This window comes from Scyliorhinus torazame, chromosome 30 (assembly GCF_047496885.1).
Source record: "Scyliorhinus torazame isolate Kashiwa2021f chromosome 30, sScyTor2.1, whole genome shotgun sequence".
In the NCBI taxonomy this organism is placed as follows: domain Eukaryota; kingdom Metazoa; phylum Chordata; class Chondrichthyes; order Carcharhiniformes; family Scyliorhinidae; genus Scyliorhinus; species Scyliorhinus torazame.
The window spans coordinates 27,443,050-27,460,621 of NC_092736.1; the positions used below are offsets into that span (position 1 = coordinate 27,443,050).

A 17,572-nucleotide genomic window follows, 5' to 3' on the forward strand; every position below is an offset into this window, starting at 1 on the left:
ACTAAGGGCAATTTATCATGGCCAATCCACCTAACCTGCACATCTTTGGACTGTGGGAGGAAACCGGAGCATCCGGAGGAAACCCACACACACACGGGGAGGATGTGCAGACTCCGCACAGACAATGACCCAAGCCGGAATCGAACCTGGGACCCTGGAGCTGTGAAGCAATTGTGCTACCCACAATGCTACCGTGCTGCCCCCAAAGGGTAGTTCTGTCGATGAAACAGTGGAGGAGGTTAGTCCAGATGATCTGAACATCACACACAACTGAACTGGTGGTGTTCACGGACACAAAGGAGACCGTCCTAAGTCTGTCCAGCGTGACCACATTGTGATCCAAAAAGACGAGGTGTTGGGTGTCTTAAAAAATATTAAGGTAGATAAGTCCCCAGGGCCTGATGGGATCTACCCCAGAATACTGAAGGAGGCTGGAGAGGAAATTGCTGAGGCCTTGACAGAAATCTTTGGATCCTCGCTGTCTTCAGGGGATGTCCCGGAGGACTGGAGAATAGCCAATGTTGTTCCTCTGTTTAAGAAGGGTAGCAAGGATAATCCCGGGAACTACAGGCCGGTGAGCCTTACTTCAGTGGTAGGGAAATTACTGGAGAGAATTCTTCGAGACAGGATCTACTCCCATTTGGAAGCAAATGGACGTATTAGTGAGAGGCAGCACGGTTTTGTGAAGGGAAGGTCGTGTCTCACTAACTTGATAGAGTTTTTCGAGGAGGTCACTAAGATGGTTGATGCAGGTAGGGCAGTAGATGTTGTCTATATGGACTTCAGTAAGGCCTTTGACAAGGTCCCTCATGGTAGACTAGTACAAAAGGTGAAGTCACACGGGATCAGGGGTGAGCTGGCAAGGTGGATACAGAACTGGCTAGGCCATAGAAGGCAGAGAGTAGCAATGGAGGGATGCTTTTCTAATTGGAGGGCTGTGACCAGTGGTGTTCCACAGGGATCAGTGCTGGACCTTTGCTCTTTGTAGTATATATAAATGATTTGGAGGAAAATGTAACTGGTCTGATTAGTAAGTTTGCAGACGACACAAAGGTTGGTGGAATTGCGGATAGCGATGAGGACTGTCGGAGGATACAGCAGGATTTAGATTGTCTGGAGACTTGGGCGGAGAGATGGCAGATGGAGTTTAATCCGGACAAATGTGAGGTAATGCATTTTGGAAGGTCTAATGCAGGTAGGGAATATACAGTGAATGGTAGAACCCTCAAGAGTATTGAAAGTCAAAGAGATCTAGGAGTACAGGTCCACAGGTCATTGAAAGGGGCAACACAGGTGGAGAAGGTAGTCAAGAAGGCATACGGCATGCTTGCCTTCATTGGCCGGGGCATTGAGTATAAGAATTGGCAAGTCATGTTGCAGCTGTGTAGAACCTTAGTTAGGCCACACTTGGAGTATAGTGTTCAATTCTGGTCGCCACACTGCCAGAAGGATGTGGAGGCTTTAGAGAGGGTGCAGAAGAGATTTACCAGAATGTTGCCTGGTATAGAGGGCATTAGCTATGAGGAGCAGTTGAATGAACTCGGTTTGTTCTCACTGGAACGAAGGAGGTTGAGGGGAGACCTGATAGAGGTATACAAAATTATGAGGGGCATAGACAGAGTGGATAGTCAGAGGCTTTTCCCCAGGGTAGAGGGGTCAATTACTAGGGGGCATAGGTTTAAGGTGAGAGGGGCAAGGTTTAGAGTAGATGTACGAGGCAAGTTTTTTACGCAGAGGGTAGTGGGTGCCTGGAACTCGCTACCGGAGGAGGTAGTAGAAGCAGGGACGATAGGGACATTTAAGGGGCATCTTGACAAATATATGAATAGGATGGGAATAGAAGGATACGGACCCAGGAAGTGTAGAAGATTGTAGTTTAGTCGGGCAGCATGGTCGGCACGGGCTTGGAGGGCCGAAGGGCCTGTTCCTGTGCTGTACATTTCTTTGTTGTTTGTGTCTGGGCTGAACGAGGTCACCAATTCGGAGGTCCTGGAGTGTTCTAATTCCATAAGCATACACTAACTGGCTTGGCCAGGTTCACTGGTTGGATGCCAGCTGTATATATAAAGACCTTCTGTATGGTGCACTGGCCAATGGTCACAGCCTGTTGGAGGTTGATGCCTCTGCTACAAGGAGAGATCTGCAGATGGTGGACTTGGCCATGGACAGTCACTGACCGCCACGGCCTATGGAGGCTGACGACATGGAAGGGCATTAGAAGTTGCAAGGAGAAATGGAAAGCTTAACCAGACGAGAACAGCATGTAAACCAGTTGCTATACAGAGCCTTTCCATAATGATTTTTTTGCAAGTACTTTTAGTCACATTATTAGCATTTTAAAATTTTACAAAACAAAACAAAAGCATTACACCCTGAATACTATAAACCCTTCACCAACCCCTTCACGCCCCTTAATAGTTGACTGTAACTAGCTCTATGAAATGCAAAATAAACAAACCCCTCATTTGTCCCCCTGAAGGCAAATTTCACCTTCTCAAGATGTAAGAATTCCATTAGATTCCCCCAGTCACTCTGAGGCACAGGGTGGAGAAGCTGACCTCCACCCCAACAGGACCCACCTGTGAGCGAACAACAAGATGAAGGCTAAAACATCTGCCCGCGCTCCCGTCTGCGACTCCGGCAGATCCGACACCCCAAATATGACTCCCAGGGGCCCCGGCTCCAAATACACGTGCAGGATCACTGACACGGTGCTGAAAAACAACACCCAAAATTTCTCCAACTTCAGGCAACACCAGAACAAGTGCACATGATTAGTCGTGTCCTTCCCAAACCATTCGCAAATATCCTCTACCCCTCAAACAGCCGGCTCATCCTTGACTTCATCAAATGCGCCTTATGCACCACCTTCGGCTGTATCAACCCCAGCCTCGCGCACGAGGTTAAGGCATTGACCTTCCGCAGCACCTCACACCACAATCCCTCCTTCAGCGCCGTCCCCAACTCCTCTTCCCACTTGGCCGTAACCCCCTCCATAGACACCTTAACCTCCTCCAAAATTCTCCCATAAATCGCCAAGACAATCCACCCTCCAACCCCATTACCACCAGCACCTCCTCCAACAACGAGGAGGCAGGCACTACCGGAAAGGTCAGCAAGACGCTTCTAGCAATATCCTGCATCTGCATATACTGAAAACCCTCCCCACAAGGAAACCCAAATTTCCCCCTCAACTCCTGCAAGCTTGCAAACTGCCCTTCCAAAAACAAATCCTTCATCTCCTTCACTCCTCTCTCCTAACTCCGAAACCTCGCATCCATCTTCCCCGGCTGAAATCCATGATCGGCATCAGCCTCGACCCCGCTCCCAACCTAAAGTGATGCCGATATTGCCTCCAAATCTTCAACGTGGCAACCACCACAGGACTTCACTTCCTGAATACTTCCCTGGGGCAAACGGAAGCAGTGCTGTGGCTAGCGCCCACAACCCCGATCCCCTACAAGAGCCTGCCTCCATCCTCACCCATAAGCGTCCACTTCCCTGCTCCAGCCCCACACGTTCTCCGCCTTCGCCGCCCAGTAATGATACAAGAAGTTCGGAAGGCCCCTCTGAACTGCCGCCTTCCTTATCCTGGCCACCATTCCTGCCCAAACAAACGACAAAACCAACCTCTCCACCCCCTTAAAAAATAACTTCGGCAAAAAGACCGGCAGCACTGAAGTAAGAATCAAAACCGTGGCAAAATGTTCATCTTAACTGCCTGCACCCGACTTGCCAGCGACAGGGGAAGACTGTCCCACCTCAATAAATCCACTCTCACCCTCCCAACCAGACACGTAAAGTTCAGCTTGCGAAGCCGCGCCCACCTGCCCTCCCCCCAAATACCTGAAATGGGTTATTGTATAAAAATGAGTGTTTGTTGACTTTGTTCAGTGTTAACGTTCCTCACACCCTCCCTGTGTCCCAGATATCCTCTATTTATCTGGATATTTACACTTCAAATAGTATTCAAATACCCGTCACCTGTTTCCCTTAACAATGGAATTGACGTTAACACACCTCAACGCATATGATAAGACATTGACGGAGAGCTCAGCGAAAACGGAGACCAGGGGATCCTGCACCGTCTCTCCCGCTATCTTCATTCAAACGTGGTAGAGACTGCCATCCAAGGGTGGATGGATCATAGAATGTACAGTGCAGAAGGAGGCCATTCGGCCCATCGAGTCTGCATCGGCTCTTGGAAAGAGCACCCCACTTAAGCCCCACATCTCCACCCCGATCCCCGTAACCCTAATGGGGTTACAGAAGCAGTGCTGTGGCTAGCGCCCACAACCCCGATCCCCTACAAGAGCCTGCCTCCATCCTCACCCATAAGCGTCCACTTCCCTGCTCCAGCCCCACACGTTCTCCGCCTTCGCCGCCCAGTAATGATACAAGAAGTTCGGAAGGCCCACCTAAGCTCACCTCAGGATCACCTAACCCTTTTGGACACTAAGGGCAATTTAGCACGGCCAGTCCACCTAACCGGCACATCTTTGGACTGTGGGAGGAAACCGGAGCACCCGGGGGAAACCCACGCAGACACGGGGAGAACGTGCAGACTCCGCACTGACAGTGACCCAAGCTGGAATCGAACCTGGGACCCTGGAGCTGTGAAGCAACAGTGCTAACCACTATGCTACCGTGCTGCCCTCCTGAGCGACGTCCTCAAAACTAGCTTTCTGAGTGAGACTAACTTTGTGTCGCCCTTGTGCCTATATTTTGTACATTTTTATGCTGTAAATGGACCAGAATTGGATTGAGACTTCTTTAACCTAATTTCTTAACTGCTAGTACAGGATGAATTCTCTAATTTGAACTTTGTATAGGCCTAGCATAGGATATTTGTGCCACATTAACCAGTATTATATGTCAAGTATGCCAGCATTATTTTCCTGTTCTACATTGTGACAGCTTTTTTGTGCAGTTACATAGGAATGTACCATTTTGGGACGGGAGTAAGCCAGTCAGCCCTTGAGCCGGCATTCAATAAGAACCTGACTGATCTGTAGTCTCAACTCCATTATCCTGACTGCCTTTGACTCCCCTGTCTATTAAAAATCTAACTCTGCCTTGACTAATTTCAATGACCCAGCCTGCACTGCTCTCTCTGGAGAAGTGAATTCTACAGGCGGAAGAGAGAAGAAGAAAAATCCTCATCTCAATCTTGAAAGTAAGACCTGTTGTTCTTGGGCGGCACGGTAGCACAGTGGTTAGCACTGTTGCTTCACAGCTCCAGGGTCCCAGGTTCAATTCTGGCTTGGGTCACTGTCTGTGCGGCGTCTGCACGCTCTCCCCGTGTCTGCGTGAGCTTCCTCCGGGTGCTCCGGTTTCCTCCCACAGTCCAAAGATGTGCAGGTTAGGTGGATTGGCCACGCTAATTTGCCCCTTAGTGTCCAAAAGGTTAGGTGGGGCTACTCGGAGAGGGTGGATGCGTGGGCTTGGGTGGAGTGCTCTTTCCAAGGGCCGGTGCAGACTCGATGGGCCGAATGGCCTCCTTCTGCCCTGTAAATTCTATGATTCTTGGGATTTCTTCACCTTTCCTATTTTCCTTTCCTCTCTCTTTCCTCATCCTCTCTGGAGGCATTGCCTCTGTGTTGGAATGACACGCACCACCTCCCTCACCTCGGGAGTCATTTCTTGGATGTGAGCCTGAACAATGAGCGTCTGCTGTGCTCCTTTCTGACTGTGGGAGACATCACACTGAAACCCGATCTTGTCTGTATCTGCAATCTGCTCTGGGCTGTCAATGACCAGTATCAAAAACTGTCCAACTCACCCTCCCTAACCTGGGTCTGCCAAGGCCAGTTATATTTAATAGATCATAGTGTTCAACAAATACTGGGGATGACAGCAGGGCTTACAGGCTTAAATGACCAGAACAGGTCGCATAAATCTTGTATATATTCTGTTAAATTTAGAAGATTGCGGCGCGATCTGAAGAAAATGTTAAAGGGATTTGATAGAGTATGTGGTGATATGCATCACTGTAAATACACAAGGGGTTAATGTAAATACACTACGACTAAGTAAACACTAGAAGGAGTACCAGAGACACCATGACATGCGGACATACAGCTAATGAACACATAGAATAGGACACTACCACAAGAGGGCATTACACAACCCATCTGTAAGGACAGGGCAAACATGCTCTGTATCTTTCGACAGGCGACACTTAGAGAGGAGGACAGGGGCATATCAGAAGCATCACACCCACCACGTGGCTTAGAGCAGACTGGTTAGTTAGACTGAATTACTATAGCAGGATTAGCAGGAGAGTCGAACTCATAGAGAACTGTGCTAATGGTTCAATAAATCACACTGAACTTACTTCAAAGTCCAGAGTATCTTTTGGTCAAAGCTGCATCGAGTTGCAGCCTGTGTTATCCCAGAGTACATAGCAGCACGGTAGCATTGTGGATAGCACAATTGCTTCACAGCTCCAGGGTCCCAGGTTGGATTCAGGCTTGGGTCACTGTCTGTGCGGAGTCTGCACATCCTCCCCGTGTGTGCGTGGGTTTCCTCCGGGTGCTCCGGTTTCCTCCCACAGTCCAAAGATGTGCAGGTTAGGTGGATTGGCCATGATAAATTGACCTTAGTGTCCAAAATTGCCCTTCGTGTTGGGTGGGGTTACTGGGTTATGGGGATAGGATGGAGGTGTTGACCTTGGGTAGGGTGCTCTTTCCAAGAGCCGGTGCAGACTCGATGGGCCAAATGGCCTCCTTCTGCACTGTAAATTCTATGATAAACACAACAGAGTAGACACAAAGAAGCTCTTCCCTCTGATGGGAGAGTACAGAGCAAAGTGACAGAACCTTAAAGTTAGAGTCAGGCCATTGAAAGGTGCAATTCAGGAGCATGTCTTCACAAAATGGGTAAAGGAGATGCGAAACTCTCTTCCCCAGAAGGCTGTGGATCGTGGAGCTTTCACGGTTAAGATCGATAGACTTTTTTTTTGGTGAGGGTGTCAACGGATATGGGGCAAAGGCAAGAAGAAAATGGATTTGTAGTGCAGATTAGTCTAATTGAATGGTGGAGCAGCCTTGAGGGACTAAATATAATATCACTATTTATGGGATCTTCAGCAGCTGTATGGATCAGCTGCTCTGTACCTAATGAGTTGCTTAATTGGAAGAGATCCTACTTTGGAAGTTTTGAATTAAACACGCAAATAAAAGTGGAATCTGAAACAAAAGCAGAAAATGTGGGGAAACCCAGCAGGTCCGGCAGCGTGTGTGGTGAGAGTAAATGGCCGCACGTCCGTCCCTGGCCTGCTGCAGTGCTCCAGTGAAGCCCAATGCAAACCGGAGGAGCAGCACCTCCTCTTCCGATTAGTCCCTCGGGACTCAATGTGGAGTTCAACAATTTTAGACTGTGACCTTTCTCCTCCATCTTTACTCTTTTAATATAGCCAAAATAATTTTTGTCCCAGTGCAAAAAAAAAGAAATACCCCCCCCCCCCCGGGCCACCTGGCACTTGTTCTTAAGTTTTGCTTTCACTGAACACTGGCTGTTATTCTCCCATTAAAACAGTCTGATATCTTGGGCGAGATTTTCCGACCCCCCCGCCGGGTCGGAGAATCGCCGGGGGCTGGCGCGAATCCCGCCCCCGCCGGTTGCCGAATTCTCCGGCACCGGAGATTCGGCGGGGGCGGGAATCGCGCCGCGCCAGTTGGCGGCCCCCCCCCTCCCCCCCCCCCCCCCTCCCCCCCCCCCCCCCCCCGGCGATTCTCTGGCCTGGATGGGCCGAAGTCCCGCTGCTAGAATGCCTGTCCCGCCGGCGTGGATTAAACCACCTCTCTTACCGGCGGGACACGGCGGCGCGGGTGGGCTCCGGGGTCCTGGGGGGGGCGCGGGCGATCGGGCCCCGGGGGTGCCCCCACGGTGGCCTGGCCCGCGATCGGGGCCCACCGATCCGCGGGCGGGCCTGTGCCGTGGGGGCACTCTTTTCCTTCCGCCTTCGTCATGGTCTCCACCATGGCGGAGGTGGAAGAGACCCCCTCCACTGCGCATGCGCGGGGATGCCGTGAGCGGGCGCTCCCGTGCATGCGCCGCCCGGCAATGTCATTTCTGCGCCAGCTGGCGGGGCATCAAAGGCCTTTCCTGCCCCTGGCGTGGCAGAAATCAGTCCGGCGCGAGCCTAGCACCTCAAGGTTAGGGCTCGGCCGCTCAAGATGCGGAGGATTCCGCACCTTTGGGGCGGCGCGATGCCGGACTGATTTGCGCCGTTTTTGGCCCCGGTCGGCGGACATCGCGCCGATTACGGAGAATTTCACCCTTACCTTTATTGCAACTACTAGTGCCGTCTCCTGCCATTAACGTTTCCTCTATTCAGTGACCTACAGATCATGGTGCAATCTCACCAGGCTCCCATCAGTCACTCACCTTCTAACCTGCTCCAGCTCTTACACACTGTTGTAATCCATCACATTTCTACCTCACTTTAGCTCTGAAGAAGGGTCATACGGACTCGAATGCTAAACTCTCTTTTCCCTCTCCACAGATGCTGCCAGACCTGCTGAGAGTTTCCAGCATTTTTGTTTTTTGTTGGAAGTTTTGATTTTTCTCTCAAAACTACAGTGGAGAAGCAACTGGAGGATTTGCTTTGCAACAGGAATTTGAAACATGTGCAAAAAATATATCGGGTCCTAACTGCTGCCATCCACCAATGTTTTCCTGGTTTCTTTTTTAGATTTATTGTACTTTGATTACTTTAGCAGTGATGTTGAACCTGAAAATGCTTCTGCTCGATTTCTTTGTCATGTGAAGTAACACTGGTTCACCTTTCTCTCTGCTATTCTTGCCCACCTTCACAGCACCATACATTCTTTTGGGAGGGGATTGATGGCACCAGAGTCCTGACCCATTTTCCGCCTGGCAACTCCTATGAAATGAAATGCACGGTGGAAGAAGTAAGTATGAAGCAAACCTCAATTCTAACAGCACAGAGCAAAGGTCCAATGTATTGACGTTTGAGCAGATGGATTTTGTTTTCTCTCTCTTCTTTTGAAATATGATTTTCTCCCAAAGCCACAGATGCAACAAATACACTCTACAAGTGTCTTGCCCAGATGTTTTATATGTTAGATAAAGCCCCACCTTACCCATTCATTGGGACAGACCTCAAACGTGTCTGCTGGACACCCTGTAATCTCTCGCTAAGGCCACTCGGACAACCTTGGAGAGAGCAGCAGGCACTCTGAGAAACTCCCTCCCAGTGGATCCTCTGTCCCCATGCACCTCTAGGTGGAGGTTCCAGCCATGCCCAAGGGCAGACCTACAAGGAGACCCTCTGATCCACTTTTCCTCCGCCACGTTCTCATCAGAAACTCATCCTGTGCATCTCCTAGGCTGCGAGGTTGTAAAGGGACCGGCTGTGCCAATCCTGTGCTTTACATTAAATTTATATTTACTGAGTTACAGTGAAAATTATTGGTCTGCGTAGTCCAGGATGATCGTCCCATTCATGAAAAACATATTCATGTGATACGTACTTAATGTAAATACATAGACATAGACATCGGGTGAAGGTTTTGAGGTTTGCTTGCCTTCATTGGCCGGGGCATTGAGTATAAGAATTGGCAAGTCATGTTGCAGCTGTATAGAACCTTAGTTAGGCCACACTTGGAGTATAGTGTTCAATTCTGGTCGCCACACTGCCAGAAGGATGTGGAGGCTTTAGAGAGGGTGCAGAAGAGATTTACCAGAATGTTGCCTGGTATGGAGGGCATTAGCTATGAGGAGCGGTTGAATAAACTCGGTTTGTTCTCACTGGAACGAAGGAGGTTGAGGGGCGACCTGATAGAGGTCTACAAAATTATGAGGGGCATAGACAGAGTGGATAGTCAGAGGCTTTTCCCCGGGGTAGAGGGGTCAATTACTAGGGGGCATAGGTTTAAGGTGAGAGGGGCAAGGTTTAGAGTAGATGTACGAGGCAAGATTTTACACAGAGGGTAGTGGGTGTCTGGAACTCGCTGCCGGAGGAGGTGGAGGAAGCAGGGACGATAGTGACATTTAAGGGGAGTCTTGACAAATACATGAATAGGATGGGAATAGAGGAATACGGACCCCGGAAGTGTAGAAGATTGTAGTTTAGTCGGGCAGCATGGTCGGCACGGGCTTGGAGGGCCGAAGGGCCTGTTCCTGTGCTGTACATTTCTTTGTTCTTTGTTCACACAGAGTGTAGTGCTACCACAATAAAGAAGATCAGTTCAGTTCATAGATTCATGGAATTTACAGTGCAGAAGGAGGCCATTCGGCCCATCGAGTCTGTACCGGCTCTTGGAGAGAGAACCCTATTTAAGCCCCACACCTCCACCCTATCCCCGTAACCCAGTAACCCCAGCTAACCTCTTTTGGACACTTAAGGGCAATTTATCATGGCCTATCTACCTAAACTGCACATCTTTGGACTGTGGGAAGAAACCGGAGCACCCGGAGGAAACCCACGCAGACACTGGGAGAACGTGCAGACTCCGCACAGACAGTGAACCAGCGGGGAATCGAACCTGGGACCCTGGAGCTGTGAAGCCACAGTGCTAATCACTGTGCTACCGTGTTGCCATAGTAGGGTCATTCAGGAATCTGGTAAGAGCGGGGAAGAAGTTGTTTTTAAACCTGTTAGTGCGTGCTCTCAGATTTTTGTATCTTCTGCCCGACGGAAGAGGTTGGAAGAGAGAATAACCCGGGTGGGAGGGGTCTTTGATTATGCTGCCCGCTATCCCCAGGCAGCGGGAGATATAGACATAATGCGTGGATGGGAGGTGGGTTCGCGCGATGGACCCTTTACGACTCTGTAGTTTACGATGGCTTTATTCACGACTCTGTAGTTTCTTACGGTCTTGGTCCAAGCAATTGCCATACCAGGCTGTGATGCAGCCAGATAGGATGCTTTCTATGGTGCATATGTAAAAGTTGGGAAGAGTCAATGTGGACATGCCGAATTTCCTTAGTTTACTGAGGAAGTATAGGCGCTGTTGTGCTTTCCTGGTGGTAGTGGGCGTGGAATACCCTGCCTGCAACAGTAGTGGACTCACCAACACTAAGGGCATTCAAATGGTCATTGGATAGACATATGGACGATAAGGGAATAGTGTAGATGGGCTTTAGAGTGGTTTCATAGGTCGGCGCAACATCGAGGGCCGAAGTGCCTGTACTGCGCTGTAATGTTCTATGTTCTATTATGTGACTCCAGGTCCCAGCAATGTGGTTGATTCATGTCCCTCTGAAATGGTGTGGTAAGCCACCCTTTTTCATCAGAATTTAAAAGCCCTGTGGTGTACCTGTACCTCATAAGACTGCAGAAGTTCAAGAAGGTTGTTCACCAAAACCTTTTCAAGGGCACTTAGAGATGCACAATAAATTCTGGCCTTGCTGGCAATGCTTATACTCAAGAGAAAAGGACAGGTGCCCAAAAGCTGGGCGAGAGAGTTTAGAGGAGGATTTCAAAGGAGGAGAGAGGGTTAGGGAGGTGTGGATTGGGGAAGGAATTACTGTGTTTGGATCCTTAACAGCTGAAGGCACAGTCTCCCAACGATGGGGCAAAGCAAATCGGGGGCTGCGCAAGAGGCCAGAATTGGAGGAGGCAGAGATCTTGGAGGGATGTAGGATGGGAGGGGGATACAGAGATAGGGGGAGATGAGGCCACAGAGCAGTTTGAGGTGTTGCTGGACTGGAAGCTAGTGCAGGTCAGAGAAACAAACATGAAGAAAAGGTAACACCTTCATTGTGTAGGGTGCTCTTTCCAAGGGCCAGTACAGACTTGATGGGCAGGAAAGGCCTCCTTCTGCACTGTAGGGATTCTATGATTCATATAAAGATAATCATTATTCCTTTCATACCACATAATTTTGCTCAACTTTAGGCAAATATATGCTGCCACTACTTTACTAGGATAGATTTGGGCACAGGTATTTTAAAGTTCACCTGCATGATTGGGCTATTTTTGTTTTCTATTTTGTCTTGTAGGAGAGATCCAAACCCCCTGTTAGCAGATTGCAGCAATGTGTTGTCTCAATGAACTATAATCGTTCATCTTAATGTTAATTATCTAATGGGAAGGTCCTTTCAAACATTTCTAGAAAAAGCTGGGAAACAAACCTGAATATTCTTTGTGTTTTGTAATTCTAGAAGCCTGAATTAATACAACTGACGTAAGCCCATTGACTAGCCGGAGGGAATCAATTGGAATTAGGGATGGGCAATAAATGCGCCACCCACATTCCATGAACAAATATAAAAGAGTATTTTTCTCTTGAAAAGTTAGAAGGACCTCCCAGATGTCAAGCCTTTTAAGTCTCTGTCACCTTGCCGGACACATTTATCTACAGGGTTGCTTCTGAAATATGTCAAAGACTATGTTAGTTAGCTTAAGTTTAGTTGAGGCAGCCTGCTCCAATGCCTCGTGTGTGTTGTTTACTATGTCTAAGTGTTTGAAGTATCGAGCTTTCACTTTCCAAAGGGGGAACAATCTTTAAATGCTTTCAAATTCAGCAGAGTTGTTTTGCCTAGCCACTTGCTTCAGGAGTCATGTTGAAGGATTTATTGAGGTCAATTCAAAGCCATTGTCTTTTTTTTTTACATAGGGGACGGGATTTTACCATGTTGTTTCAAAGTGTCAGGCTCTGACGAAAATGCGTAACCCTCCAGCTCCTCAGACCAGTTTTCACTCCAGTCTATCTCTAAGAAAAAAAAAATCATGTTTTTCTTATTTATTTAAATTGAGAGTACCCAATAATTCTTCTTCCAATTAAGGGGCAATTCAGTGGGGCCAATTGACCTGCACATCTTTAACTTGTGGGGGTGAGACTCACACAGACTCGGAGAGAGCTCTACACGGACAGTGACCCGGGCCAGGATTGAACCCTGGTCCTCAGTGTCGTGAGGCAGCAGTGCTAACCACTGCACCACCGTGCTGCCCTGAAAAAAAAAGAGAGAGCGGTGTTTGTGCCATCACAGGCGGGGTCTGATAAAACCAGCAGGCCAGCTCCACACAGATCGGGGCAGCATCTTTAAAAGTTACAGAAACTTAACGGCACCCAGGACCACACCTCTCCGCCCGTTAGGACCCGCCCCTCACAAGCATTGGGGACAATACCCCCCCCAACCTCCCCAACAGCCCTCCCCAAACACATAAAGGGAAGCCCCTCCCATGCAGCTGCCCAGAGGGCCTGCCCCTGGCACTGCCCTGCCTTGGGGTGCCAACCTGGAAGTGGTAATCTGTGCCAGGGGCATGTATCCCTTCAACCCCCTCCCCTGTTATTACTAATAAAGATTATTATTATCATTAGGAGGAGGATTTCTCACGGCTGAGTCACATTTTTAAATTGCTGGTGTAAACCTCGCCGCATTTGGAGTATTGTGTGTAGTTCTTGTCGCCGTATTATAGGAAGGATGTGGAAGCATTGGAAGGGTGCAGAGGAGATTTACCAGAATGTTGCCTGGTATGGAGGGAAGATCTTATGAGGAAAGGCTGAGGGACTTGAGGCTGTTTTCGTTAGAGAGAAGAAGGGTAAGAGGTGACTTAATTGAGGCATACAAGATGACCAGAGGATTAGATAGAGTGGACAGTGAGAGCCTTTTTCCGCAGATGGTGATGGCTAGCACGAGGGGACATAGCTTTAAATTGAGGGGAGATAGATATAGGACAGATGTCAGAGGTAGGTTCTTTACTCCGAGAGTAGTAAGGGTGTGGAATGCCCTACCTGCAACAGTAGCGGACTCGCCAACATTAAGGACATTCAAATGGTCATTGGATAGACATATGGACGATAAGGGAATAGTGTAGATGGGCTTTAGATTGGTTTCACAGGTCGGCGCAACATCGAGGGCCGAAGGGCCTGTACTGCGCTGTAATGTTCTATTGTTCTATTGAAGTTACGTTTAGGTGGCCCGGTTTGAATATTCAGTCGGGGGGATCATGTGGCGGGGGGCTGGCGAAGACATGGAAATGTAGACCTCGCCTTCTGTGAGCGCAAACGCCATGACATCACCGGCGACGGCATGGGAAATGGGGAAACGCAATCTCACAGGTTTCCCGATTCTCGCCGTATTTTCCGTTTGCGTTGCTGTTCTCTCTGACGCCCAATGTGGGCTGAAAATCGTGACTCCCCGTGGAGTGAGAGATCGCATAACATCGAAGGAAAGCTTAATCAGAATGGTGCTCTCTAACAAATAACAACTTGTATTCAAATTACATTTTCACAGCTTGACAGCAAAAGGAACCTTGATTGTTTTTCTCTAAAAATGGAATTGAAAGTATTTCAGTGACAAAGTAAGCCTGTCTTAAACTGTTGTATTTTTTAAAAATTGGCTCCTAATTCATTATTCTAATGAGTGGTGAGGTTTTCTTGAGGTATTTGCTTATGTTAATTATTAAAACATTCATCATTAAAATGCTTTCAATCCCTGGACATAAGTGATTAGATGTTTGTGGCGTGCTGATTAAAGTTCCTCTGCTGTGTACAATCCATTCTTGTCTTCATATTTAATTTAGTCTTCACAGAAATGCTCGTTACGACTTTGAACTCCAGTTTTCTCACTTGCGTTTTTTTTGTTGTTTTGGGGTTCCTTTTTAGATTTCATTTTCCTTCCCTTCCTTCGGCACTGCTGGGAGTAACCAATGGGCAGTGCTCCCAGATCTTTGTAATTCTGCTATTCAGTCAATTTGCGAGAATGACATTTCCTCTCGGGCTTTGGCTGCTTTTCCATGAGTGAAGCAATATTGTTTCCTTTTGATCAGGAGCTCTGTGCTGCAGGAGCAGAGCTCCCTTGGTCCGCATTCTTCCAACTCTACCCTCTTGTGAATCGCCTCGCTTCATCCCCCTCCACCAGTGACAGGCAAGCCTTAGCTACGTAGGTTTTAAGCTCTGGAATTTTCTCCCGAAAGCGCCCTACATTTCTCTTCTCGAAGATGCTCTTTAAAACTTTTTACCTCTTTGTTTTTAATTTCAAGTGCCCAATTCTTTTTTTTTTCCAATTAAAGGGCAATTTAGCATGGCCAATCCACCTACCCTGCACACCTTTGGGCTGTTTGGGTGAGACCCTGGCAGACATGGGGTGAATGTGCAGACTCCAGACAGACCTGGGGCCAGGATCAAACAAACAGTGCTAACCACCGTGCCGCCTGGACTTTTTACCTCTTTACATAAGAACGAGGAGCAGGAGTAGGCCACCTGGCCCCTCGAGCCTGCTCCGCCATTCAATGAGATCAAAGCTGATCTTTTGTGGACTCAGCTCCACTTTCCTGAACCCAGCTTCCCTCCACCTGTCCTAATATTGCCATCTTTAGCTCAGTGTTACACTTTGTCCTGTTACACCCCTGTGAGGAGCCTGCGAAGAGCCTGTTTGATGTTTACAGCTACTATTTGAATGCAAATTATTTTTGGTCATATCGCGACTCCATTTCCAAATTACAAAAAAAACCCATAATGATTTTGTCCCAAATTGTCCCAAAAGACTTAACCGGTTTGAAGACCCCTCTTTTCCCCTTTGTTGCAGCTGCTGAATACAGTTAAAAATAACAAAGACAAAGGCCGTGTAAATGACAGTGCGTTCCTATTTGGGTTCGGAGATGGAGGAGGTGGACCCACGCAAGACATGTTGGACCGACTACAGAGAGTTCAGAACACAGATGGGCTCCCCAGGTCAGGGAACAAGCACTGGTTATAAAAGTCTTGTACGTTTTGAATTAATCTTCCGTTTAGATCTGGCCTGAAAGGATCCATTACTCACAAGCCACATTATATACCTGTCATTGTGTCAAGTTCTGTGCAAAATATGTAAGTGTGCATAGAAATTTTTAAAATTCTTCATGCCAATGTGCATTTAAAAATTCATAATTTCTTGCGGTTTAAAGAGACCCAAGCTCCTGTGCGTGTGTGCAATCCTTGACCCTGCTGAGTTCCTAATCTTAGCAATGCTGCTGGGAGGATAGAGCAGAGAAGGAGACACCACTGTGCTGTGCCGGCAACCTAGGCAATAGCCTTTGAGATGTGGGAGTAGATTTACTGCGGACCCCCTCCCATTCTGCAGATGGTAGTGGTCTTGTGAGGATTGAAGTAATGGGAAAAGAACAAAATACTTGAGAAGGAGACTTGTCTACTGGAGGCGTTGGTTGCAGGAAAGAAACTTGGCTACTAGGATGGTGCGGTGGATCAGCAGATTGTCAAACATTTTCTAGCTTGAAGCGCTGACAGAAACAGTACCCCGTTGTTAAATTGTACTCGAGTGTGCCAAATGTACCAGACATAAGAAAGAAACCGAGTCATTTCCAGCTGTGTGTTTCTGATTTTGGTAACTTGGGACTCCTCCAAAGGTGGGGGGGGTTTCCCAGAGATCGCAGTCCGCTCCCCAGTCTAGAGGAGCGGCTCGCACGACATTAGGTCTCTGATACCAGAGTGTTCTCCACAGGGTTTCTCTGAGTGGAGATCTTAAAGGGACATGGCAGGTTAAGCACAATTTAATTTTTAGCAGCCGACTGTCTCAACATGTCCTCACAACCTATAAATCAATGACGCAAGGGATCAACCACTTGGGCCTTGTGTATTGGGTGCGTCACACTTCTGAAATGCATCCCATAGCACAAATACTTTGCGCATCTGATCGCTCAGCATTTCTCTGAAAATCCAGCCTATGTTGCCAAATTATTTCTGCATCCTGAAACTCACTCCGAACAATAACATGGGAAAGCCACTGTCCACACAAAAGGGCCGATTTCTTCTGAGTGTCCCGACAGTGATATCCTGCCTGGATAGAGGCTAAGCTCATCCCTGGAGGGAAAAGAGCTGGGTGCGCGCTTCTGGATAATTTACGGCACAGAAGGAGGCCATTCGGCCCATCGGGTCCATGCCAGGTCCCCGCAGAGCAATCCCCGTAGCCCTACAAGTTTATTTCCTGCAAATGCCCATGGAATTTCCTTTTGAGATCACTGACTGTTCCCATTTCCACTACCCCCATTTCCACAAGCAGGATCAAGAATGACAACAGAGTTACCCCCAGGGTTATTGCCGTGACTGAGTGAATGGCATTCTCGTCACTCAGTCTGAAGGTTGTAGGCCCCACTCCAGAACATGAAGACAAAAATCAAAGCTGAGCAGCACCCCCCCTCCTCCTCCTCCAATGCAGCACTGGGGGAATGCTGCACTGTCGGAGCGCAATGTTGACTTGTGGGCGATATGTTAAACCAAATTAAATGCACAGTGAGAAGTCTTACAACACCAGGTTAAAGTCCAACATGTTTGTTTCAAATACTAGCTTTCGGAGCGCAGCTCCTTCCTCAGGTGAATTAAATTAAATGCGAGATGGTTAGAGAAATATAATAAGGAATTGAGGAGAAAATCATAGAGAGTGGTCACAATCGGAATGTGGAACTCGTGACCATAAGGAGTAGTTGTGGTAAGTGGCACATATGCATTCAAGGGGGAACCAGATAAGCATACGGGAGAAAAGCAATTGAAAGGCCCGTTGGTAGGGTTAGATCGGAAAGGGTGGGAGTCGGCTTGTGTGGGGCCTAAACCCAGGCATGGATTTGTTGGCCTGAATGGCTTGTTTCTGTACCCTAAATACT

At 48.3% G+C, this 17,572-nt stretch overlaps 1 protein-coding gene across 1 annotated transcript in view; it reads left to right on the plus strand.

Annotated features, from left to right (window-relative positions):
• man2c1 (mannosidase, alpha, class 2C, member 1) overlaps window positions 1-17,572 on the plus strand; it is a 134,473-nt gene that overhangs the window by 62,808 nt on the left and 54,093 nt on the right. The window contains exons 11-12 of the mRNA XM_072493048.1: window positions 8,823-8,918; window positions 15,505-15,650. Of these exons, the coding sequence (XP_072349149.1) occupies window positions 8,823-8,918; window positions 15,505-15,650 (242 nt within the window). The remainder of the gene's footprint in view (window positions 1-8,822; window positions 8,919-15,504; window positions 15,651-17,572) is intronic.